We start from the raw sequence: 26031 nt of genomic DNA on the forward strand, positions 1-26031 counted from the left end.
CAGCTAACTCGGTGCTTTGAATGGTTCGCTCTTGCTGATCCACACTCGAGTGACCATTTTCCATGTGTCCTTCGATTACAGCCACAAATGCCATCTATGCGCCCAAGACACTGGAAGATTTCCTAAGCCGATTGGACACTTTTCTAGCAACATTTGATCACCGTCCATTTCCTAGCATCGATGATCAGATCAGTCATGTTACAGAAGTTTTTCTTACAGCAGCGGAACGTTCAATACACTCGTACCTTCCCTTTGGCCGAGCGTCCTCCTGTTTCCTTGGTGGAACGAGGCCTGCTGTAATGCAATACGCGAGTGAAGATGTGCTATTCGCGTTATCCACTATAAGCAGTTACGTGCACAGTGCTGTCACATCATCCGCGATAGCAGGAAGACAAGCTGGGACTTCTTTACTGGCTCCTGTAACACCTTCGCTCCCTCTTCTGTAGTTTGGAGTCAAATTCGACAGTTATCTGATGTGTCTTAGTTTCTCCCTGATCTCTGGGCTAACTGTCATGCAAGATACCTTAGTAGACCCAGTCACAATTTCTAACTCATTGGGTCAACATTTTGGTGAGATTTCGAGCTCTTCCAATTAACCGTCAGCCTTTCTCCCAGAGAAACGAGCAGCAGAAGTGCGATCTCTTGCTTTCTCCTCTCAAAATCACGAATGCTATGATACTGTTTTTTCTGTGTGGGAACTCCAGCATGCACTCTCTTCTTCTCACTCTTCCACCCAGGAGCAGATGGCATCCATGTCCAAATGTTGCTGCATTTATCATACTGTAGTCTGTGTTACCTCCTTTGCCTTTCTAATCGAATTTGGACCGACATTACCTTTCCCAGAAGATGGCGGGAAGCTATCATCATTCCTGTTCTGAAACTTGGAAAGGGCAAACATCTCCCCTCTAGCTATTGCCCCATCTCTCTCACGAATAGTGTATGTAAGGTTTTGGAGCAGATGGTAAATTGCTGCTTAGGCTGGTGGCTGGAGTCCCGAAACCTTTTAACACATGCCCAGTACAGTTTCCGAAAGCATTGTTCCGTTGTTGACCATCTTGTTGCTCTCTCCACTTATATCATGAACAATTTTCTCAAGAAACTCAAAACTCTAGCTATATTTTTTGATCTGGAGAGGGCATACGATACCTGTTGGAGGACAGGAATTCTTTGCACACTGTTCTCTTGGGACTTTCTAGGTCGGCTACCCCTTTTATTTTGTGAATTTATGACAGAGCGCACAATTAAGGTGTGAATGCTACTCTCTCCTGTACCTTTTCCCAAGACAATGGGGTGCCCCAGGTCTCTGTGCTAGGTGTTGTACTGTTTGCCATTGTCATAAATCCAATTATGGACTGTCGCCTTCCTGATGTCTTGGGCTCCCTCTTTGTTGACAATTTTACAGTCTACTACAGCTCTCAAGGGACCAGCCTTCTTGAACGACATCTTCAAAGATGTCTCAATCGCCTCCACTCATAGAGCATCGAAACCGGTTTCCGATTTTCTCCCAGTAAGACTGTGTAAATTTTTGGCATCATACAGAGTTTTATCCGCCTTCCCTACATCTAGACCCTTTCGACCTTCCATTTGCGGACGTTGCCAAATTCATGGGACTTAACGTTTGACAGGAAACTGTGATGGTCTTCCCACATTTCATATCTTTCAGCTCGCTGTCTGCAATCTCTCAACACCCTCCGTGTTTTGAGTGTTACCTCCTGGGGAGCGGACCGAGTGGTCCTCCTCCGCCTATATCGCGCCTTAGTGCTCTTGAAATTGGACTGCGGAAGCATAATTTACTCCTCTGCACGGCCGTCTACTCTTCGGCGTCTGGACTCTGTCCACCACTGTAGATTGCATTTAGTGTCTGGAGCTTTTTACACCAGCCCCATGGAGAGCCTTTACGCTGAGACTGCTGAACCTCCGCTGTACAATTGGCAATCTGTCCTGAGTCGTTATGCTAGTCATCTGTCTTCCATGCCTGCTCACCCGACCCTTGCCTTTTTTTTCGACACCTCCTTGTATTTAGGGTATGGAGGCTGCCCTTCCACTCTACTACCACCAGGAATCTGTTTCTGTCAACTGCTACATTCCCTTTCCTTCCAATTTCCAAAACCTTTCTTGACAAATGGGGGTATGGCACCACCTTGGCTTCATCCCTGGACCTTCCTTCTCCGTGACCTTTGCCAGCTTCCCGAGGATAGTACCTCCCCTATAGTTTATCATCAGGAATTTGCAGTTCTGTGTGCACAAATGGAGGATGCCACATTTATTTACATTGATGGTTCAAAGACCACATTTAATGTTGGCAATGTCCCTATATTGTTGGCGACACCCCTATCAGATTTAGGCTTGCCGACCAGTGTTCGGTTTTTACTGTGGAGCTTTACGCCGTTCTCCAGGCTGTCCAATACACCCGTTGCCATTAACGGATGCGGTATATTATATGCTTAGATTTGCTCAGCTCCCTTCCTCAACCTTCAAGCTTATTATCCCATCTGTCCTCTAGTTCACCGGATTCAGGACTGCCTCCACATGCTCCACTTGGGAGGCATCTCTGTGGCATTCCTCTGGCTCCCAGGCCATGTTGGTGTCCACAGAAATGAAACAGCCGATATAGCGGCAGAGGCTGCACTCTCTCTCCCTCGGCCCACTGTTCGCATGGTTCCCTTTGCCGATCTACAGAGCGTTTTATGTCGTCGTGTTGCTCTTCTGTGGCACACATATTGGTCTGCATTTCCTGATAATAAATTACAGGACATCAAATCTCTTCCCTGTGCTAGAACCTCTTCCTCTTGGCCTCATCATCGGGAGGAGGTAATTTTAACTAGACTCTGGATAGGACACTGTCTTTTTAGCCATAGACACCTTTTAAGTGGCGATCCTCCCCCGCTTTGTATCCACTGCTCTCAACCGTGGACGATGAGACACCCTTTACTTCAGTGCCCCTATTTTAATCCGCTATGTGCCTGTTTACAGCTGTCGCCTGATACATCTTCCCTTTTAACAGATGACATGTGCTCATCCGATTGCGTCCTTGAGTTCATCAGTGTCAGTGAGATGACATCGGTCATTTGAAGCTCTTTTTCAGGGAAAACAACCCACCTTCAATAGCACCTTTCTAAGATTTCCTTCAGTTTTTAGTTTCCCTCCTCCTTGAGTTTCGCTCCCATTGTTGCTCATTTGAAATTCGGTTTTTTAGCCTCCACTAAGCCACAGAATGGGCGCTTATGACCGTAGCAGTTTTGCGCCCTAAAACCATAAAAAAAAAAAGAGGGGTGCTGCCCAATCCCACAATGTCTAGACATGGTTTCACCTTGCTTTCGCCACTTGTTGAAGACACTCACCACAGCACTCCTGGAACCTGACAAGTCATGTAATTTCTGAAACGCTGGTGCTGAGCTCTGGGCCATTACAAACTTGCTTCGATCAGACTCGCATAAATAATGTGGCTTCCCCATTCTACACACAGACAGCATGCACATTGTGTGTGTCTGACTGACAGTCATTCCTCGTCAGATGACACTGCTATCACCTGGATGAGTTTATGTTGATAGTAGGTCAGTGGTCCTTAGGTTCTGGCTGATCAATGTATATTCTCCTTCACTATTTACAAAGTTGGCCAACACTGGGGTAACTTCTTGGTCCTGTAACTGTAGAAATAATGTGGTTTTGAGGCAAAGAACTTATTGAGATGTGTTCAGAGCACATTTTCATCCAGTAGGGAAATTCCTTGAAGGTTGTTTGATAGAGTGTGGAAAAGATGAATAAGGTGTATGTGGAATGACCTCCCAACCCAACTCCTGTATAGTGGTTTTTGTCAGTCTAGCAGTATGCAGGTGGGCATTACTTCAGATTGTCTTCCTGGTCGCCATTTTCAGATTGTCTTCCTGGTTGTCATTCTTGGATTGCATCTGCTAGACATCTCAATTGTTGACAATAAATGTCAGCAGTGATAGTTACACTTTGGGGAACCAATTTGTAGTACACCACATCATCACTGATTTTTGTGATTTTGATTTAGAGCTTGCGGCACTCTTTCACCAAATTATTATTATTATTTTTTTTAAAAACCTTCTCCATTGTGTGCAAATATTGCATGATGGTGGATGACCACAGTTCATCACATTTACCAGTTCTTTAGTGCACTGGCATGGATCATTATGGATTAATGTGGTTTAACGATCTCTATTAAACCCCGAAGGTCTTCCTGAACGTGGAGAGTCACTAATGTCAAAATGATCATCCTTAAAATGAAAAAAAAAAAGAAAACCATTTTCTTGGCGTGCTCTGTCCAATGGCATTATCTCCATCCATAGTGAAAATGTTTCTGGCTGCCCTCCACTGCTGTCACCTCTCTGTTGAACACAAACAGAAGAATACGTTGGAAATGTTCTGATTTCTCCTTGTGTCACTCCATTCTGTTGCGTCCGTAGCTCCACTAATTATCCACAAATGACATTATGTAATCACAAATAGCAACAATGAACTACAAACAAAAACTGACAGTCAGTAAACCCATAGCAACTGGAATACCAATGTGCAAAACATAAATGCGACAAACATGTGCACCACCTTAATATCTCCCATAAGCTACCAAATAACAGAAGTCACTCTTTGAAGATGTAGATATGTTCTTCTAACTCGTACAATCCCACAACATCCCATATAACAACTATGTGCCATTTTGATTTGTTAATTATATCAAGTATTAAAAATTAGTAGACAGTTCAGAGTCAACACACTATCAGACTTCAGAGCTGATTGACTATCTTCCCTCTTTCAGGATGATGTGTATTGTCATGGTGTGTGCTATTCCATGAAGTGCAGTGTATCTTCAAGCCAAAGGCACAGCTGCATGGAGTAATTGTCAAAGCAGCTGGTGCCACAAAACACAACTGAACTGCCAGTGCCACCCCTTCTTGCAGAAACGCTGTGTCCATTGCACTCAATAATGTGCACAAAGAATACAAATTTACCTCAAAATATATGTATCCAAACTCACTGAATCTGCTAATAAAATTTAACGGTATGTTTGTCAATCATCATTTGTCGGTAATGTAACCATTGTGCAACACATCATTTGCTGAAGTGGTATGTTACACCTCAACTCAGGTAAATTTCTACATTCAGATATCTCTGGCCTGATGTTATTTGAAATCAATCAGTGGTTCAAGTTTTTCTGTCACATTTAAAGATCATACACAAATCTGATACTGTTGAATTATTTGATAAATTCAGTGCGCTCATGTTGAAAAGTTTCATCAAAGAATCAAAACTTTGCATGCGACAGTGATACAAGCATATCAGTTGTGACATGAAACAACTTCTCTGAAACCTTGGAAACCAGCAGGAAACGTCGACTCCATTCACACCAGAGCAAAATGGCCAATATTGGGACAGTTGAACAATATTGTTGAAAGCATGTTTGCGGTGTTGAAAGCCAAGACTCTCTCAACGTTTTATGGGCAGAAACAGTTAATACTGTTGTCTACATACTGAATAAGAATATAATAATTCCAATCCCAAAGAAAGCAGGTGTTGACAGATGTGAAAATTAACCGAACTATCAGTTTAATAAGTCACAGCTGCAAATTACTAACGTGAATTCTTTACAGATGAATGGAAAAACTGATAGAAGCCGACCTCGGGGAAGATCAGTTTGGATTCCGTAGAAATGTTGGAACATGTGAGGCAATACTGACCCTATGACTTACCTTAGAAGAAAGATTAAGGAAAGGCAAAACCTATGTTTCCAGCATTTGTAGACTTAGAGAAAGCTTTTGACAATGTTGACTGGAATATTCTCTTTCAAATTCTGAAGGTGGTAGGGGTAAAATACAGGGAGCGAAAGGCTATTTACAATTTGTACAGAAACCAGATGGCAGTTATAAGAGTCGAGGGACATGAAAGGGAAGCAGTGGTTGGGAAGGGAGTGAGACAGGATTGTAGCCTCTCCCCGGTGCTATTCAATCTGTATATTGAGGAAGCAGTAAATGAAACAAAAGAAAAGTGCGGAGTAGGTATTAAAATCCATGGAGAAGAAATAAAGACTTTGAGGTTTGCCGATGACATTGTAATTCTGTCAGAGACAGCAAAGGACTTGGAAGAGCAATTGAATTGAATGGACAGTGTCTTGAAAGGAGAGTATAAGATGAACATCAACAAAAGCAAAACGAGGATAATGGAATGTAGTCGAATTGAGTCGGGCGATGCTGAGGGAATTAGATTAGGAAATGAGACACTGAAAGTAGTAAAGGAGTTTTGCTATTTGGGGAGCAAAATAACTGATGATGGTCGAAGTAGAGAGGATATAAAATGTAGACTGGCAATGGCAAGGAAAGCGTTTTTGAAGAAGAGAAATTTGTTAACACCAAGTATTGATTTAAGTATCAGGAAGTCGTTTGTGAAAGTATTTGTATGGAGTGTAGCCAAGGATGGAAGTGAAACATGGACGATAAATAGTTTGGACAACAAGAGAATAGAAGCTTTCGAAATGTGGTGCTACAGAAGAATGCTGAAGATTAGATGGGTAGATCACATAACTAAGGAGGAGGTATTTAATAGAATTGGGGAGAAGAGGAGTTTGTGGCACAACTTGACTAGAAGAAGGGTAGGACATGTTCTGAGGCATCAAGGGATCACCAATTTAGTACTGGAGGGCAGCGTGGAGGGTAAAAATCGTAGAGGGAGACCAAGAGATGAATACACTAAGCAGATTCAGAAGGATGTAGTCTGTAGTAGGTACTGGGAGATGAAGAAGCTTGCACAGGATAGAGTAGCATGTAGAGCTGCATCAAACCAGTCTCAGGACTGAAGACCACAACAACGACAACAAACAACAACACATACTGAATAGAATTTCAACGAAATGCAATTTCCAGTGAACTCCATATGAATTTCTGTGTACATAATCTTCTCATCTTTGGATCTGATGCTTTTTATCGCACCTTTGGATCTGATGCTTTTTATCAAGTGCCACAACAATTTTGAAGCAAGCTCAATGCCAATACTCAAAAAATCATGTTTTTTGGGTTCCAAGGAGCAGGAACCACTTATCAACTTTTTGTCCCCACAAATCAGAAAATTTTTGTATCCTGATTTGCCACATTCAATGAAGTCTGTTGCAGCACTGCTTCAACAGCACAGGAATTTGATAAAATATATCTGAAGATTAAGGATGCTGAAGAACCTGAATTTGTGAATCATAAGAAGGAAACATATGACCGGTCATTAAAAGTACAGGAAGAGAAAGAACCTCTACAAAATGATGTAAGAGTAGCACAATAGGTAACAGAAGAGAATCGTAGTCAAGTCAAATCAACATGCTTATCAGATTGCTCTGACATTTCTAAGCGAGCAAGTACGCACCTGATTGCATCCATTATTTTGCTCCTAATAGATCGAGGAACTAGTTTTCTATCCCAACTTGAAACATTCAAGAAAGACAATTGCAGAGGAATTGGAAGCTCAGAAAGACAACAAAACTTGGAAAAAATGATAAAACCAGCAGCCAGTAAGTTACTGACTCAAAGTGGGTCTTAAAGATCTTTTCTGACTTGGACAGCAAAATCACCAAGTTCAAAGCTCTGCTTTGTGCAAGAGGCTTCAAATAAGAGTAGAGCATCAACTACAATAGCATCTTCTCACCAGTCATATTGTATGAGTCTTTTCGAGTTTTCGTAGCAACTGTCATATACAAAGATGTAGAGATGACAATGTTCAACATTTACCCTACGTTTCTACACTGCAACCTTGAAAAAGAAATCTATGTGGAAACACCCTAGGGGCTGGCGATTGACACAAAGAATCCTGTAGTCTTGAGAAGTTACAGTACAGGCTCAAGCAGGCTCTCCAATATTGGAACAACAAGTTTCTGAATTTTCTTCTGCAGTTTAGTTTTAAAGCAAATGACACTGGTCAGTGTTTATTCTGCAGGACAATCACTGATGAAGTTGTTATGTTATTGGTACTTGTAGACGATAGCCTTATTGCATCGAACTTGAGGAAAATTACTCATAAAGTTGTTATGTCACAAGAAGAATCTTTTCGTATTCATCATCATCAGTTTTCTGCTATATTAGCAGGTCCTTTGCCTCTCTATTTTCTGCAATCCACTGCTTCGTTCTTAAGGCTACTGTGTGTTGTACTGTCCATCACGTCATCCAGTATCTGAAATCTCTTCCTTCCTCACTTCCTTTTCCCTTCTACATAACCTTCTAAAACTGTTTTATCAGTCCGTCATTCTTTCTTAATATATGCCCAATCCAATTTCTTTTTCTTCTTTTTATTGCATCTAGTAACTGTCTTTTCTCTCCCACTCTTCTCAGTACCTCCTCATTTTTTACTCTGTCCATCCAATTTATTCTTTCCATCCTCCGCCATGTCCACATCTCAAAAGCCTCCAGCCTTTCTCTGTCTTTCTTCCTCAAAGTCCATGTTTCAGTGCCATACAGAAGAACACTCCATACAAGACATTTTCTGAGTCTCTTCCTGAGTTCTCTGTCCAGACTGCTGCAGAAAATGCTCCTGTTCTTATAAAATGCCTCTTTTGCCATTGCTATCCTTATTTTAATTTTTGTGGTGCACTTCCAGTCAGTGTCTATCCTGCTTCCAAGATACTTAAAATTTTGCACCTATTCTAATATTTCTCCATTCAGCATAATTTTTATTTCTTTATTTCCTCCTAGTGCCAATACTTTTGTTTTATTTGTGTTAATTTTCATTCTATAATTTTTTCTGTTAGCTGTAATTGTGTCCACCAAATCCACTAATTCTTTTTCCCCTGTGGCTAGAAGGACCATTTCATCAACAAACCTCAAACATCCAACTCTTCTTCCTTGAATCTAATGAGCATTGGTCAATCATATTTTCCAAGTAGAGGTTGAAAAGGGTAGGTGATAGACAGCATCCTTGTCTTACTCCTTTGCCTAGTCTGATCCAGTTTGTACTTTCTCCTCTCACTTTAACTAAGGCTCTTTGATTAAGATATAATGAGTTTACAAGTCTTCTGGTTTTCCAGTCCACTGCCTTTTTCCTCATTATAGTCACCAGCTTGTCCCGAACCACATTGTCAAATGCCTTTTTCAATAAACCTTTCTCCCAAGATTCGTAGGAGCCCTATTGCATCTCTGGTGCCTGTATTCCATCTAAAGCCAAGCTGCTCCTCGCCAGGATTCTCCTCCATTACTTTTTCAAGTCTCTTATTAATTATTCTTAACACCACTTTGGCCGCATGTGAAATGAGGCGAATTCTCCTGTGCTCACTGCATTTCTTGGTTCCTTGTTTTTTCGGTAATTGAATCATTACTGTTGTCAGAAAGTCCTCAGGCCATTCACCACTGCCATATATTTTATTACATAACATCAATCTCTCTCTTATTCCATCTTGGTTCAAGCATTTTAATATTTCTCCCAGTATTGTATCTGTACCTACCCCTTGCCATTTTTCATTGCAGCTATGGCAGACTTTACTTCGTCCATTATGATGGTTGGTCCTTCCTCGTCATCACTTACACTGTTGAGTGATTCAAGTTCCAGAGTTTCTGGTTTGCGATCTGTGTCATATAGCTCTTTTAGATATTCTTCCCATCTCTGGAGGACATTGTCACGATCTTTGTACACTACGTCTTCGTCTTTTCTCAAAATTTCCATTGTAGCACTTCGTGCTCTGTTGTATCATAAGTCGTATCTTCCCTTCCTGTCCAGTTTTTCAGTTGCATCGTATTCCTCTTTTAGCTACTTTTCCTAGTCTGCTCTGTTTCTCTTCGCAGTTTATTATTTAACCTTCAGTACATCTTTCTTGCCTCTTCATTGCCCTTTTTTAAAATTTTCTTCTCTCCTCCATCTTGGAAATCATTTCTTGTGTGACCCATGTTTTTTTGACCTTTTTCCTGTTACACATCCTATATTTTGCTGTCCTGTTTAATGATTATTTCTTTCGGCATATTCCTGTACTCGTTGGCATTATCAGGTGGTTCTTTGTCTCGTAATGTGTTTAGAAACTCATGACAGCATTTCTGTAATTTGTTCTTTGTTGGATCTTATCTTCTCTAGATCCCTTTTCTTCACCATGGTCGCCTTCTTCAGTTTTTTCATTCTTATTTCTATATCTGCCATAAATAAGTTGTGGTTGCTGTTAATATCTGCACCTGGTAATGTGTGCACCCTCTTGATTCCATTCCTGTATCTGTCTTCTACCAGTATAAAATCAATTTGGTTTTTGTATTTATCCCCTGGTGATTTCCAAGTGTAGATCCTTCTCCTGTGGTTCTTGAACCATGTGTTTGCCACTATCAGCTGCCTTTCCCTGCAGAAGTCAATTAGCCATTCACCTCTATCATTTCTCTTTCCAAGACTATGACTGCCTACTATGTTTCCCTCGTTCCCTTTTCCCACAATGGCGTTCCAGTCTCCCATTACTATTTTGCAGCATTTTTTATTTTCGTCCATTATTCTCTCTATTAATTGTATGTTTCCTCTACAATTTGGTCATCATGTTTTGTAGTTGGCTTATACACCTGGACAATCAGTAAATCTTTTTGTGCTCCTTTCAGCCTTACACTAGTAACCCGGTCATTTGCATAGTCCACATATTCCACACATTTAAGCAATTCCTTTGTCGTAGCCATTCCTGCTCCATTCATTCCTTTTACTTCTCCTCCTGAGTAGTACATACATATTCATCTGACGGTAACTCTCCACATCCATTCCATCTTACCTCAGCAACTCCTATGAGGTCCATATGATTGTTTCCATCTCTCTTTTAAAGTTTTCTAGTTTTCCTGCTTGTACTAGAGTTCTAACATTCCAGGTACCAATTCTCATTTTGATTTTTTGCCTCCTTTCAAGTTGCCCACCCCCCTGCCTCACCCGGAGATCTGAATGGATGACTATTTTACCTCCAAATACTGATTTAACATGAGAGGAAGCCATTTTTGTGCGTAAAATGGAGACTGCATTATGCAGGGAAGATAATCTGTCTGTGGTGGTATTCTGTTGCCTACCACAGTTCCGGAGGCCGCCCGTAACACAGGATACAGACACCTTTCACAGCCACTTGCTCTGCGTCAGATGCTGTGTGAGAAGTATTACAACAACATTATGCAAAGGGTAGATTGCTATTCTCCACACAGAGGAGGCATTGAGTGTGCTTTCATCATAATAAAGTATACTGATGAGTGGTAAATAGAATTTTCTGGTAATTTGAACAAAACAAAATGTTGTGGTATAGAGTACAACAACAGTAGGAGCAAAATCCAATTAGTAGGTTATTCTGATGCTGGTTAACCTGGTGATATTATTAATTTATTTGCATTCAAAACTTGACATTTAAGAGGACAAATGTAATCACTCCAACAGCAGTAGTGTTGGAAAATGTTTTGCCAGACTGCATTTAGTTTCAGTTCTCTCAAGGTAATGTTCCATGTTTACAGAGATGCACACAAATTTATTCTTTGTTTTTCATCATTATGTATGTTCTTAGTCTTAAGTCAGTCATTCTAAATGATGCTTATTCAGTCAAATAAATAAGTCATTTAGTTGATAGAAAAACATTATTTCTCTTTGCAAATCTTCAAATACCTCATCATGTATTCTATGGCATTTTCCGCTGAGGCTGTACCACAAGTTAAGACAGTGAAGTTGTGCTGGTGTTTTTGCTGTTTTGCTTTTATAGTTGGTTGTCCATTGAAATGCAAAGTTCTGTCTCTAATTCAACTTCTGTTGCCTTCTGCTTGAGCAGTTGTGTGAACAGGAAGTCTGCCTTCATTCTTAGGAATAAAATAAAATAAAATAAAATTGAATCTGAACACTTTTCAATATGTTTCATATGGTACTACATGACTCTTCAGATGAGTGAAGATTATTTTATTTTATTTTATTTTATTTTTGTTACTGAATATAGATGCTGATGAAGAAATCAGTGTACATCCTGAAAATGAACTGTTCTCCGACACCAGTAGCATAGCAGCTTCGACTCTGAGAACATCTAGGACAGACTCTAAGGCTTCCACGTAAGTTCCTATCCTTTATCATCTAACATGTAACTCTGTAATGTAACTTCATCATCTAAAATGTAACTTCTGCATGAAACAAAGCATTGGAGTGATTTAACTTGCTTGCAGCTGTGTGTTTGAGCTGGTGTTATTTTTTCATCTCTGAGATGGTTGTTGTTGTTGTTGTTGTTGTTTAGGTGCTGACCAGCATGGTAATTAGTGAGTAAACATGAACAAAATGTATAGAAACTGATATAATCATATAAAAAATTGAGAGTAATAAAGATAAGTGATAATATAACAAAAATGCTTAAAAAAAGTTCATAGAAATATGAGACAAATGTTATAATGAGCTCCCAAATGGGAACTATGGAACTGTTAAATGTTAAAGCCTGCTGAATTATTTAGCTATGTGTACTTCCCCAAGACCTTGGTTAAAAGCATGGTAACTAAACAAAATTTGACAAGATGTATTCAATACCTTTAATGTTATGCAGAGTCCTCCAACAGGCTGTTGGCTAACCTGTCATTCTAAAATGTGGTGCACTCATGCAGTAGGTGGTGTATGATCACCTATATGGTGTGCTTGAGCATGCACGCGCGCGCACCAATAGGCCCCACCACACCACACACACACACACACACACACACACACACACACACACACACACACACAAAATTGGGTCTTCTTGCCCGAAAAGAAATCCATGCTAATCTGGAGGTGACTTCGGTGGACATAGTTTTATGTTTGTGGCTTTGAGGCATTATAGGATAGCTGGATAGCCACCGATGGCAACAGATTGTTTTTAATTTATATTCATTTTTCCTCCCTTAACCCTTGAGCGTGTTTGTAAAGTGCACCAACAAAAAATAAAATAATTTTGCATGGTTCCATTTTTGTTTCACAACAGCAGACCCATACCTATTCCTTCTTCATTATTGCTTCTGGTAACACAATGATAATTTATGTTGTCATATGTCCAAGTGAGCAGCAGTAATATAAGATACAAAGCAAACTAGGCAAAAAAAAAAAAATCCCCAGTTACAAACTAGCAACATAACTCCACATTGATGCCATTGTCTACGAGATAATTAGTGATTGAATAAGCAGCTGACCGAGACCTGATGCAACTGCACTGCTTAATGCTTCGAGAGGGTCTTTATTGTCTCTGTAATACCTGTCCTTGGCAATAGGGTGTGGTACTGAAAATTTATTTCATTATTGTTTAATAAAACAGTGGTGTAGTTCATATTACCTAAGTTTATTTTAGCTCATATTATGTAAGTTTATGTTCTTATTGTTTAAATAAACTAAGATTAAACTGTGATTTTGATCATACATGACTTGTCTTGGCAACATGAATGAAGCTATTCTATACATGTGTACAAAGTGCGCCGTGCGCCCACTCGTGTTATGAAAAATGGCACGCACACTCGAGGGTTAAATAAATGCCACAACAGGAATGTTGCTGCATGTACAGGAACTTTACACTGTACTGCAATGAGTATTCTTGAGACCTGGCAGTTCATTCCCTTCAATTTCCTCATCCACATACCCTGTTCCAAGCAGAAAATTGCCTCCTACCTTGGATGTAGTAGCCAAAGGGGTGTGTTGGATAGGCTGGATTGGTAACTCTGCCAGCTAAATACAGTGGTTCACCTGCAGAATACTCAGTGAATTGAAGCAGATGATGATTTTCATATTTTGAATCTGTCTCAACTGCTTTAGTGTCCTGAGGAGACTGTTAATTCATTGTGTTATTAGATCTTAAAGACACAATCAGAACCTTTCACAAAACAGCATACATTTTCTCCCTCCTTAAACATGTCTATGTTTATTGGTTCACAGTCGTGGTGCTGGCATATGATGTTATAAAATGGAACACTTACGTATTTAATGTGGAATACCACTCATCGTGTAATGTAGCAGCAGAAGGTGGCATAACAGAAGCAGCATAGAAGCAATCTGGATCTGTGAACCATCCATGTCTAATCTGAGGTTTTCCATGTCTGTATGTGCCTTACCTCCTATGAATGAACTGAAATTTTGCCTTAAAGAAGCTTAACACGGTCTTGCTTTATGCATATTTCAGATGATTTTGCTGCTTGTGAACTGCTGATGTAACCCATTAGCATGGGTAAAGGATTGTTGAGGCCTTGCTGTTTGTGGACAGTCTTGCAGGGTTTTCTCTTCCTCTTTCAACCCTATAAGAGCAACATATGAGTTGCAAGTGACCACCAGAAGGCTGCAGGATGGAATTAAGCTAACTTTAGACCAGGATAGCACTTATGATCCAAACACCTTGTACCCATTATCCAGCCATAATCATATGAAGGTTGTATAAAATTGGAGCAGGTACACACTGTCAGCTCCCCAAGACATACAACGAGTGAACTTCATAGATGTGAAGTGTTTTGAAAGGCCTTGATTGTAGATCACTCAGTTGTGGTATCAGATGGCTTCTCATCAGTAAAGAGGCTCAAGAACCTTACCAGAGACTTTTTGAAGCAATGTTAACTGGTAGAAGTTCTACAATACCACTTGAATATATAATTTCCTTGGGCAGTTCCATAAGTGCTGCTTCTGGCGACAAGTCTCCATCTTTATATGGTCCTTGCCCTCGCATTAAACATCATGTATTGAGTCAGGAAAGTCTCGGTGGACTGATTTGAACAGAGAAAGAGGTCTCTGTGGAGATTTCTGAGAGTTACCCTGGTTTGAAATCGCCATTAACAACCCATAATGTCCAGTGTTTGCAGGCTGATTCGGGTCACTCTATTTATGGACCACAATGTTTTTCTCCTCTACCAGTTAAGTGGCAGTGACAGATCGGTTCCAGACAACCATTATGCAGCTAGAGGTATAGATGGTGTGCACCAGGTTGAAGGTATCATGAGAGAAAAATGTACAACTCTATATCGATCATTGAAGGTACATTTAAAATCTGTCGACACTGATCATGAGGGGTACCACCCAGAATAAATCTAGGAGATAAACATTATTGACACTGCCTGAGGCAAATACATACTGCACTGACCAAACTAAAGTTCCAGCAGTTGCTTGGTTGTTGAAATAAGTTGTCTTCCTTGTTTCACTGTTGAATAGTCGAGATGAAGAACACAGAGTGGCTTTGCATCTAAAAGAAACTGTCCTCTTTGGTTTGAATGTTGAGAGGTGCTAGCATGGACCAAACAAGGAAAAAAGTCCAGTAAATAAGGGTTCTAAAGTGAATACCTTAAGATCTATGAGCTCTCATTCAGTAAAAGAGATGTGTTTCACAGTCTTGAAGATGGAACAAGTTCTCATGGCTCTTAAGGTATTCACTTTAGAGTCCATGTGTACCACACATGGAGTGGGACAATCTGGACCAACAGTGCCTTGATGAACTTGTGGATAGTATGCCACGATGAATACAGGCAAAAATCAATGAAAGAGGACATGCTACTGGATATTAGAGGTACTGGTGTGTACAGCAATCTGGACCACCACCTCTGAAGGTCTCTCTGTATGGTGGTACAATATGCAATGTGTGGTTTTCGTGAGCAATAAAAAGGGCAGAAATGATGTTTATGTTGATCTCTATTCCAGTTTTGTGTACAGGTTCTGGAACTCTTGGAGCCGAGGTGATGCAAAACTTTTTATGTGTGTACATCAGTACCATGTAGTTCTTGATATTGTAAGATACGGAAAGAATGATATACATGTCTATGAAAACTCCGAGAGAGAGAGAGAGAGAGAGAGAGAGAGAGTGTGTGTGTGTGTGTGTGTGTGTGTGTGTGTGTGTGTGTGTGTGTGTGTGTGTGTTTGTTTGTGTGTCTGGGTAGGTGGGTGGGTGGGTTGGATGGTTGGTTGGTCTCAGGACAAAAGACACAACATAACAAAAAGAATTATTTGCATGGTATGGAAATCAGTAGATGTTGTATACATCTACAGACAAACAAATGATTACAATTTCAGAAAAAAATTGGATGTTCTCTTTAAGACAAACAGCTTCAGAAATTGAGCAAGTCAGCAGTGCATGGGTCCACCTGTGGTCCTTACGCAAGGCAGTCATTTGGCTTGGAATTGGTTCAGAGGGCTGTTGGATGTCCTCCTGAGTGATATCGTGCCACTGAGCAGGTTGGAAGGTCCTGCCCATAATGCTCCAAACATAACAAGTTGAGGAGAAATCTAGCAACCTTCATGAGGCAGGGTTTGGCAAGCACAAAGACATGCAGTAGAGATTCTCACCATGTCCGGGCGGGCATTATCTTGCTGAAATGTAAGCCCAGGATGGCTTGCCATGAAGGACAACAAAATGGGGCATAGGATATCATCGACATACTGCTGTACTGTAAGGGTGCCATTAATGGTAACCAAAGGGATCCTGCTATGAAAATAAGGGGCTCTCCAGGCTATCACTCCTCAGTTCAAAGTGGGACTCATTACTGAAGACAGTTTTACTCCAGTCAATGAGATTTCAGGCTGAAGATGTGTCTGGAGATGCCCCAGACAGTGGTGGGGTACCAACCTGTTGTCAACCATACAGCACGACAGTCAGGAATGATGGTCTTGGATGCTATTTCTTTTCATTGCAGATAATGCCTGCCCGTACATGGCAAAAGTCTCTACTGCTTGGCTTTGTACTTGCCAAACTCCACTTTAGCTGCAAGGTTGCTGGATCTCTCCCCAACTGAAAACATTTTGAGCATTATGGGCAGTGCCCTCCAACCACTTTGGTATTTTGATGATTTAACACTCCATTTGGACAGAATTTGGCATGATATCCCTCAGGAGGACATCCAATGACACGATCAATCAATAACAAGCCGAATAACTGCTTGCAATAATGGTCAGAGATGGACCAATGTATTTCTGACTTGCTAAATTTGTGAAGCTCTTTGTTTTGAATAAATCGTGCAGGTTTTCTGAAATTGTGATCAGTTGTTTGTCTGTACATGTACATCACATCTACAGATTTCCATCAAATTCGGATAATTCCTTCATGGTGTGTCACACACACACACACACACACACACACACACACACACACACACAAAAGATGACCTGCCAATAGACAGCACAGTTCCTGCTAGTTCTGAACTAGTGAAAAGTCAGAAGCTTTGATATAGTGATGTAACATGGCATGTGTGTGTTTACAGCACAATAGCTTTTTTTTTTTTACTTGCATCTCAATTTTAGAATATCTCCTGGATTCTGTTGTGAAGAGCTTCAACCTCAAAATTAACAAGCATTATATCACAGTGCTTATCTTTATAAGTGCTTTCGGATGCCTTTAAAAAGAAAAGGTGTGCCATTCTGTTTCAAAAATCATAATTGCTACAATATCTTGATTGCTTCAAGAGTTAAGACACTTTATCATGTAACAGAAGTGTGTGCGCCTTTGTGTACTATCATTTCTTTGCAAAAGAATCATGCCGAAGGGTCATCAGGGATATTTTATCTTGTGTTTTGGCAGATATTTGCAATTTTGTTTTTGCTTTGTGTAGTTGGAACCAACCCAAATAAATACTGCTCATCCCATCTTCCATGTGACACAAAGCTTTGGTTTGTTTCCCATTACAAACGACATGATATTTAAAGATGAAATTAGATTAGATTAGTACTTGTTCCATAGATCATGAATATGATACTTCGTAATGACGTGGAACATGTCAGGTTAATAAAAGATGTGTATACAAGACTGAAGACCACAACAACAACATACAAGATATTACATGTGTGTGTGTGTGTGTGGGGGGGGGGTTGCGGAAACTACCCACTTACTATATCCAACAATTCATCTAATGAGTAGAAGGAGTTGCCATTCGGAAATTCTTTTAATTTCCTGTTAAATGCTATATGGCTATCTGTCAGACTTTTGATGCTATTAGGTAAGTGACCAAAGACTTTTGTGGCAGCATAATTTACCCCCTTCAGAGCCAAAGTTAGATTTAACCTTGAGTAGTGAAGATCATCCTTTCTCCTAGTGTTGTAGCCATGTACACTGTTATTACTTTTGAATTCGTTCGGATTGTTAATAACAAATTTCATAACATTTCGAAATCTTTCCTTCCTTTATATATATATATATATATATATATATACATATACATATATATAGTGAGGCTACAGTGAAGATCTCTAGCTCTTTAAATAAGTGCCTGCAGGATGATCTTGGATGAGCTCCAGCAATTATTCTGATTACACGCTTTTGTGCAATGAACACTCTTATACTCAATGATGAGTTACCCCAGATTATGATGCCATACGAAAGCAGAGAATGAAATAGGCGTGGTAAGCTTATTTACTGAGATGTATATCACCAAAATTTGCAATGACCCTAATAGCATAAGTAGCTGAACTCAAACGTTTCAGCAGATCTTCAGTGTGTTTTTTCCAGTTCAACCCCTCATCAATGCATACAACTAGAAATTTTGAATATTCTACCTTAGCTACCGATTTCTGATCGAAGTCTATATTTATTAATGGTGTCATTCCATTTACTGTGTGGAACTGTATGTACTGTGTTTTGTCAAAGTTTAATGAGAGCCCATTTGCAGAGAACCACTTAATGATTTTCTGAAAAACATCATTTACAATTTCACCAGTTAATTCGTGTCTGTTGGGTGTGACAGCTATACGTGTATCATTGGCAAAAAGTACCAGCTTTGCATCTTCGTAAATATGGAATGGCAAGTCATTAATATATATTAACAACAGCAGAGGACCCAAGACCGAACCTTGCGGCACCCCATTCTTGATTGTTCCCCAGTTTGAGAAATCACCAGTTGTTTGCATATTATGTGAACTGCTTATTTCAACTTTCTGCCCTCTTCCAGTTAGGCATGATTTAAACCATTTGAGCGCTGTCCCATTCATACCTCAGTACTTGAGCTTATCTAGAAGTATTCCATGATTCATACAATCAAAAGCCTTTGAGAGATCACAAAAAATCCCAACCGGTGACTTCCGGTTACTCAGAGCATTTAATATTTCATTAGTAAAAGTATATATAGCATTTTCCGTTGAAAAACCTTTCTGGAAACCAAACTGACAAAAAGAGGATTTTTATCTGCCCAGTTGAGAAAGTGGTCCCAAACTAGTCTAGTTTGATGTCTGTTTTATCAATATATATTAGCCAGAACATTAAAACACGATGAATAACCAGTACTCTAGCAGCGACTGAGCATCACTGCTGTATGACAGTATCAGTCAGTGCGGCATGCGAGTCACTGCTGAAATACAGGTTATTCATCATTTTTTAAATATTCCTGTTAATACATATCAATGAAATGAATCGTAACTAGACTCATTTGGGACTGCTCTATTGAATGGGCATGTAAAATTCCACTTTTAAAATCATTTTGTTTGTAAGGTGGAAACGAACCAGCACTGGGTGTCACATAAAGACACGTGATGAGCATTATTTGGTTTGGCTGACTCCAGCTACACATTATTAAAAGAAATTGCAAAATATCTGCCAAAACACAGAGAAAATGTGGTTGATGACTCTTATGTTGCCGGAACAGTAAGGAAGGAGCTGTATCTGTTTTAACTGAGAATGAAAGAGACAAGTTAGGAGTGGCCATAGAAAGAAGTATAAGAAAACAGTTGTTCCATTTAGCACTTTTGATGTGTGTGTCGGTACCACCTTCTCAGAGAATGTTACACAAACTGAAACTAGAAGCTTACAAAGTAATGGTAGGGCGTTGACTGACCAGTTCAGATACAGTTTCTTGATGTTAGTACTACAAGTGGCTGCTAAATTTTTACACGATGAACACACTAATCCTGAAATGGTCCCAATTTTTCTGAAGATTCATGCCTGTGTTTATCAGGAACTCGCAGAATAATTGATTTAAATTCTGATAGATAGTAAACATTATACTTAAATCATTTTTTCAGAGAGCTAACAACTAATATTTAAAAGACCTATGATTATTTCATGGCATACAATGCAAAAGCACTCACTGCCAATACATCTGTGACCTATTACAAGGTGTTTCAATGATAGGGAGTATCAATTTTTGATGGGAGACAAAGTAGTTTTCTTAACTGGGATGGTATATGTAAGTAACCATTGTAAAGGTGAGAAATCTCAAAACTCGCATATGAATTTTGTTTTTCTGTGGATAGGGAAAGAAGGGAAGGAGGAGGACAGATTTATAAGAAAAGTAAAGAGAGTTTAATATCCTGAAGATTGATCCTGTTGGATGTGGTCACTCTGACCTGAGGAGCAGTTCACACAGCCAGTTATAGAAGGACCTAATTTGTAAAGGTTTCTTGAAATCACTACAACCAGACGCCAAATTTATATTTGTAATTTTATTTCTTCTCGGATTCTGTGAGACCATGTTAGCCAAGGTCACTACATAATTTACTGACAGACAGCAAAAGAAAACAAGAAAAAATGATGGCATATACGAATAAATATATCTCGTGTGGTTATTGGCGTGTTGCAAGCCTTTCCATCTCGCACCACTTCTGCAGCTTACATGTCAATTTTTCTGAGTATTTATTAAAGTGGCTCCTAATTTGACCTCACAAGGCTGTGGTGGACCCGTTTTCATACCATCCCACTAAAGAAAAATCTGAGGTCACCAGGAATCAGGCCCGGGATCTCTGTGTTAGTAGCTGGCAATACAAACCACTAGACCAAGGAGGCAGCCACTCTTCACATTGAACTACTCGAAACTGCTATGTAGAACTTAAGTACAGACTAATAGAAGTGCCACAAAGGGACTTTCCAATTTATATTTGAAAATATGAGGTTTGCCACTTCAAATTTTCAGTTCTGCTGGAAACGTGAAAATGGAATCTGAAGAACTGTGCACAACTGTCTGTACAATGGTTGAGTAAATTATTTTTTGTAAAGATGACACATTCAGTTGCAGATAGGCCCAGTGAAAAGACTGTTACACATTGAGCTTTTGGCCAAAGCCTTCATCAGCAAGGAAATATGCAGGCAGACACTTTCATGCAACAAGCACAGCTTATGCACACATGACCGCTGTCTCCGGCCACTCCAACCAGCATATTTTGTAATATTGTTGATATTCCAACTTGGACTTCCCCTTTTTTTAAAAGTACAGACTGAATGCAGTAATTTCTTTAGATGAGTCCAATGTGACATCATATGTATAAGGATGGCATGGTTAGAATTTTGGGACACTAACAGCGGGCTGCATGAAACTTGTGAAGGATACAACAAATCATTTTGACTACCCTTTTCTGAACTAAGAATATGAATACATATGAATACATACAGTAACGCCCAAAAAGACACAGTAGAGGATAGAAAGATAGCCAAGTAAATATGCTTTCATGTTTTGTTCTCGTGATGGTGGATCTCTTCTTGTAATGAAGAGGATAGGAAGGTGGTCAAGGAACTAGGCTTTCATGTTTCATTTCTGTGGTGGTGGATCTCTTCTTGTAATGAAGATACCAGCATTCTGTTCCTGCACAAGTTCATAAATTTTCTTATGAAAAGTTTTTTATTCTCTCACAGTTTTTTCCCACTAGGCTTTCTTTAAGCCACAAGCTAATTTAACACACTACTCTTTTTGCTAAATCACTTACATTACAGACCATATCTTCCACAATGAAACTTTTGCCATTTTTCAAAAGTAACTTTTTTAAATTGTGTGCTGTGTTTAGAGGCAGATCTTTGATATGTGCTAAGAGTACTACTGTACCTAGAACAGAACACTGTGGCCTCTTCTGCACCCCCACCCCTGGCAGAAAGACAAATCTCTGCTTCCTTTTTGGTAGATGTGAAATGAACTTTTTCCTTAATTATATAATGCTTCCTCATATGTATAAGGCACACCCAGTAAAATTATTTTGTTAAATTAAAGAAGATACCTGTGGTCTTCCACTTACAATTTAACCCTGTAAGTGTCTCACACACAAAAGAACAAATTCATTTTCTTTTGATACCCTCTGCTTGAATCAAAATTGTGCAGCATATAACAAATTTTGTTTACACACATGTTCACTGCTAGTAGGGTGCTAAAAATCAGTATGGACAATACTTTTCTGAATTATTAATGCACTGAAATTATTATTGGATAACATATTTTACTTGCAGGCGTAGTAGCCGATCGAGTAAGAATCGCCGCAAACAAGAACGGAAATTACTCAGTTTAAAAGAAGGCAGCAAGCATGAAGATCTAGCACTGGTTCAGGCCTTGCATCAGCAGATCACAATTTGTCTTAATTTAAAGGGTAAGTGTGAGTACTTTTTCTATATATCTTTACAACTTTTTTTTGTCCTATGCTGCCGCAGAGTTTTACTCTTATATTACTATACCAAACCAGTTGATGCATTGGTAAGATATGGTACTTGTAATTGGAAAAAGGAATTTACGCCTCTCTGAAAAGCACTCCGAAGTGTGTGGCAGAGGGTACTATAATAGCACTTGCTAGGCACTGTTATTGACATATGACTACTATGAGAGTAGCGGTAATTGTATTTTAGTTTAAAGTGCTGTTCAGTACTATAATAAAACCTGTTTTACCCTCTTATGGAGGGTTAGAGTTTACAGCTGGCAGTGCACAAATGGAACATATTTTTTAATAGTAAGCAGAAATGAAACTCTTCTGTAAGAAGCACGTTGTAAAATGTAGTTGTGTGGATCTTTCTCCTGCTGCTGGTTCCAGATATGGAAAGAGCCCATCCCCTTAAAATTGAAGGTTAATGTTTGGTAGCTAATAATGACAATGAAATATTGAGTAAAGTTTTTGTTGTTGTTGTTGTTGTTGACTGTAAGCAGCACCTCAGTAACCCAGTATAATTTCACAGAACATCCACAAATGTATTGGTAGTTTTGCAGTAATATTCCATGCCTACTTTGCAAACACAGAAATTGGCAGATCAACATATTTCTTTTGCTGGTGTTCTGGAACATAATGTTTACAGGAAATTTATTCATCAAGTAAAATAGTTCATTCCATAAAGAAAAGTAACAGTCATTGAGTTTGCTTCATTTGGGTTAATTTGTAAGAATGTGTTTAAGAAGTTAAGTCCATCTACCAACTACTTCACAATGCATTTGCTCTTTGATGTTATTTGATGTAATGGCACGCTTTAGTGTAACAACATCAATATTGTATTAAAATGAAAAATTATCTGTTTCTGTGTTCTGTTGGCTCAACACTGTGTGGTCAAAAGTCTCTGTGAGGCAACATGTTACATATCCAAAAATGTGTAGGTGCAAGAGCAGTGCAACAGCATCGTAAAGGTTTGTTTTTCAGAATGAGACAGCACAGAGAACCGAGTGAATTTAAATGCAGCCATATTATACATGCTCATAAGTTCAAGTATTACACCTGAGATTTGACAGCACAGTTTTCCTTGCACGTAATGCGTTTCTCATTGTGAAGCACATCAAATTTAGTTTCTATCATGGTTGTCAAGCTCACAAAAAATCTAGTAAATGGCATGGAATTTGCTACTCATTGTAATTTGCATCTGCAGCACTCTCCAATGGCAGGTGTTGGCTATATCTGTCAATCACATCACACAGTTTGTTTATGGAAGAAGGTGCATGTAAATCTGCTATTAAAATGTACATTAGTTCCCTTGTCCATATTCTGTCAGTGTTGTTCTGTCAGTGGTAAACAGCATCAATGAACCGTATATAATGCAAAAATAAAAGTTCAGTGTCCAGCCATCAGTGACACTAACTTTTAAAACTTCCATTAGAAATAATGCAGTAAAAATTTAAAATACTGTTACTGTTCATATGAGTTAAAAATTATTTCATCAGTCTCACCTTTCAGTAAAACCTGAAGGACATTCTTATTAGATGGCCACTTCTATTTAGAAGCAGATTTTTTTTAACATGTGAAATACAAGAGACTTGACAAAATGTGCAAAATTTCCTACTGTATGTACAAAGAAAATCCAATGTTACTTCCATTAAATTGATAAGAACATTCCAGAACCTTATTGAAGACATAAAGATGACTAAAAAGATTTACCGAGAAAGCAGTATGTGAACCTGTAACCTTTCACACCTCAATCTGCACCTCTATCCATTGTGTTACAGTTAACAGACATTACTTTAGTATATATAGTTGATCTTACCATGTCCCCTAGTCTGCACACACAATTTTGTCATTAACTGACTTTTAATTATAAGATATCATACCAAGAATGACTCATTTTTATAAATTTCCAGTGTAATGCTACCTTGGAATGGCATAACTTCATAGCGTGCAAGTTGTATTACTAAAAGCACCAAATACAAAAAGCCTTTAACTACCAAAATGTTTCTCACTATTTAATTGTAACAGGCCATTCCAAAAAAGTCTTGTTTTCAAAAGATCCTAAATATAATGGTGCTTTGAAATGGTATAAATTAATAAAATGTAATGTATAGTATAAAAAATACAAAATATAATAATCAGTTGCAAAGAATGTAATACAGTAGGGCTTCTTCCAAGCTCCCATCGTAATGTAAACACAATCGTACATCTCTTCAACCACGTCCCACTCTTCAAAGAGAAGATCTGAAATGTCTGACTCCATGTTCTTAGGGATACAGGGTAATTATAAATGGAAAAAAAAATTATGACTTTATTAAATTTTATAGTCTTTCCTGACTACGTTGATATATACATTATAGGTTTTCAAATGAAAAATGACCTATATGTCTCAAATTTTAAAGTTATTGTCATGTATGCTACCATGCCCCCTGTAATTCTGTTACAGAAACCAGTATTATTTGAAAAAGAACTGTGAACTTCCTGTTTCCAGCAATTATATGTATGATATATTGTATTTGTTGGTAACAGTGCAGATTTCTAGTGTCTGTAAATGATTATCTTTGCTAGTATTTACTTTTGTTTCGCTGAAGCAGTTTCTTCACGTGTTACATATATTTGTGGAAGTACATATCCTTTAGTGTACAATAAATATGAACTATGCCACGCATCAAGAAATCCAATAAAGGGAAATTCCGTGGTAACCAGTTCACAAACAAAGCCAACCACACTGTTAAAAGTAACCTATGTATCAGTTCTTCAGGGAAGATACTCCCACATGGCACGCCTTGTGGTGATTCAAATTTTTATGTTAACAATGATGCTGTTTGTAGTGGATTTGTTGTTGTTGATGTGGGCATCTTATCTTCTTTGATAAATGAAAAGGCGAAATGTAAAAAAATGTGATGGTTTAGGCTGTCTGGAAATAACTGAACAACAAAGTAGCAGGAAGAGTTTAGCGTCAAAATTAGTTGTTCTGCATAGATCCTGCAATAAATCTACCTCGAAAATGACTTCGAACATTGTGCATGATTCATAAGATGTGAATTTGAAGTTAGTGTATGCAATGCGTGCAATAGGAAAGGGAAAAAAGGCTGCTCAAACGTTTTGTAGTTTGATGGAGCTTCCTCCTCCTGCTCTCAGTAGGTTCAGCAAGTACATAAAAATAATTTTAGATGCCTTGTCGGTTGTGTCTAAAGCATCTATGAAATGTACAGCAGAAGAAACTCTTAATATTAGTGGAACCAGGGACATTGCTATTGCACTTGATGGGACATGGCAATATTGAGGACATCTTTCCTTGAATGTTGTTGTAAGTACCACTTCTCTGGAGAATGGAAAAGTTGTTGATGTTGAGTGCTTATCTAAGTACTGCCACACCTGCCATGGTAACACATATTGAAAATCAGTGTTTGCCTGTTCATAACGTTAGATATACGAAGTACCTAGGTGATGGGGACTTTTAAAGATTTCAATAAAATTAATGAGTTCAATGTTTATGGTGATACCTTGGCAGCAAAACTGGAGTGTTGTGGACATGTGCAAAAGAGGAGGGTGCTAGATTGAGGAAGCTATGAAAAGAAATGAAATGAAAGGAAAGTTGCTATCTGATGGAAAGTCTCTGCCTGATCAAGGCAGATGGACAGAAACTGAAATAGACGTTCTTCAGAGTTATTATGCACTGGCCATTAGACAAACTGCACCACCGAATGATGTTACAGCAATGAGAAAAGCTGTATGGGCCATCTACTTTCATAAGTTGTCCATAGATGATCACCCTGTTCATGG

At 39.0% G+C, this 26031-nt stretch overlaps 1 protein-coding gene across 2 annotated transcripts in view; it reads left to right on the forward strand.

The window, feature by feature from the left end:
* Nucleotides 1–26031, forward strand: part of LOC124805145 (elongator complex protein 1) — a 134097-nt gene that overhangs the window by 76668 nt on the left and 31398 nt on the right. For both annotated transcript variants that reach the window (XM_047265613.1, XM_047265614.1), the window contains exons 10-11: nt 11900–12008; nt 22064–22200. In XM_047265613.1, the coding sequence (XP_047121569.1) occupies nt 11900–12008; nt 22064–22200 (246 nt within the window). The remainder of the gene's footprint in view (nt 1–11899; nt 12009–22063; nt 22201–26031) is intronic.

The sequence above is a fragment of the Schistocerca piceifrons genome, chromosome 7 (assembly GCF_021461385.2).
Source record: "Schistocerca piceifrons isolate TAMUIC-IGC-003096 chromosome 7, iqSchPice1.1, whole genome shotgun sequence".
NCBI classification, from domain to species: Eukaryota; Metazoa; Arthropoda; class Insecta; order Orthoptera; family Acrididae; genus Schistocerca; species Schistocerca piceifrons.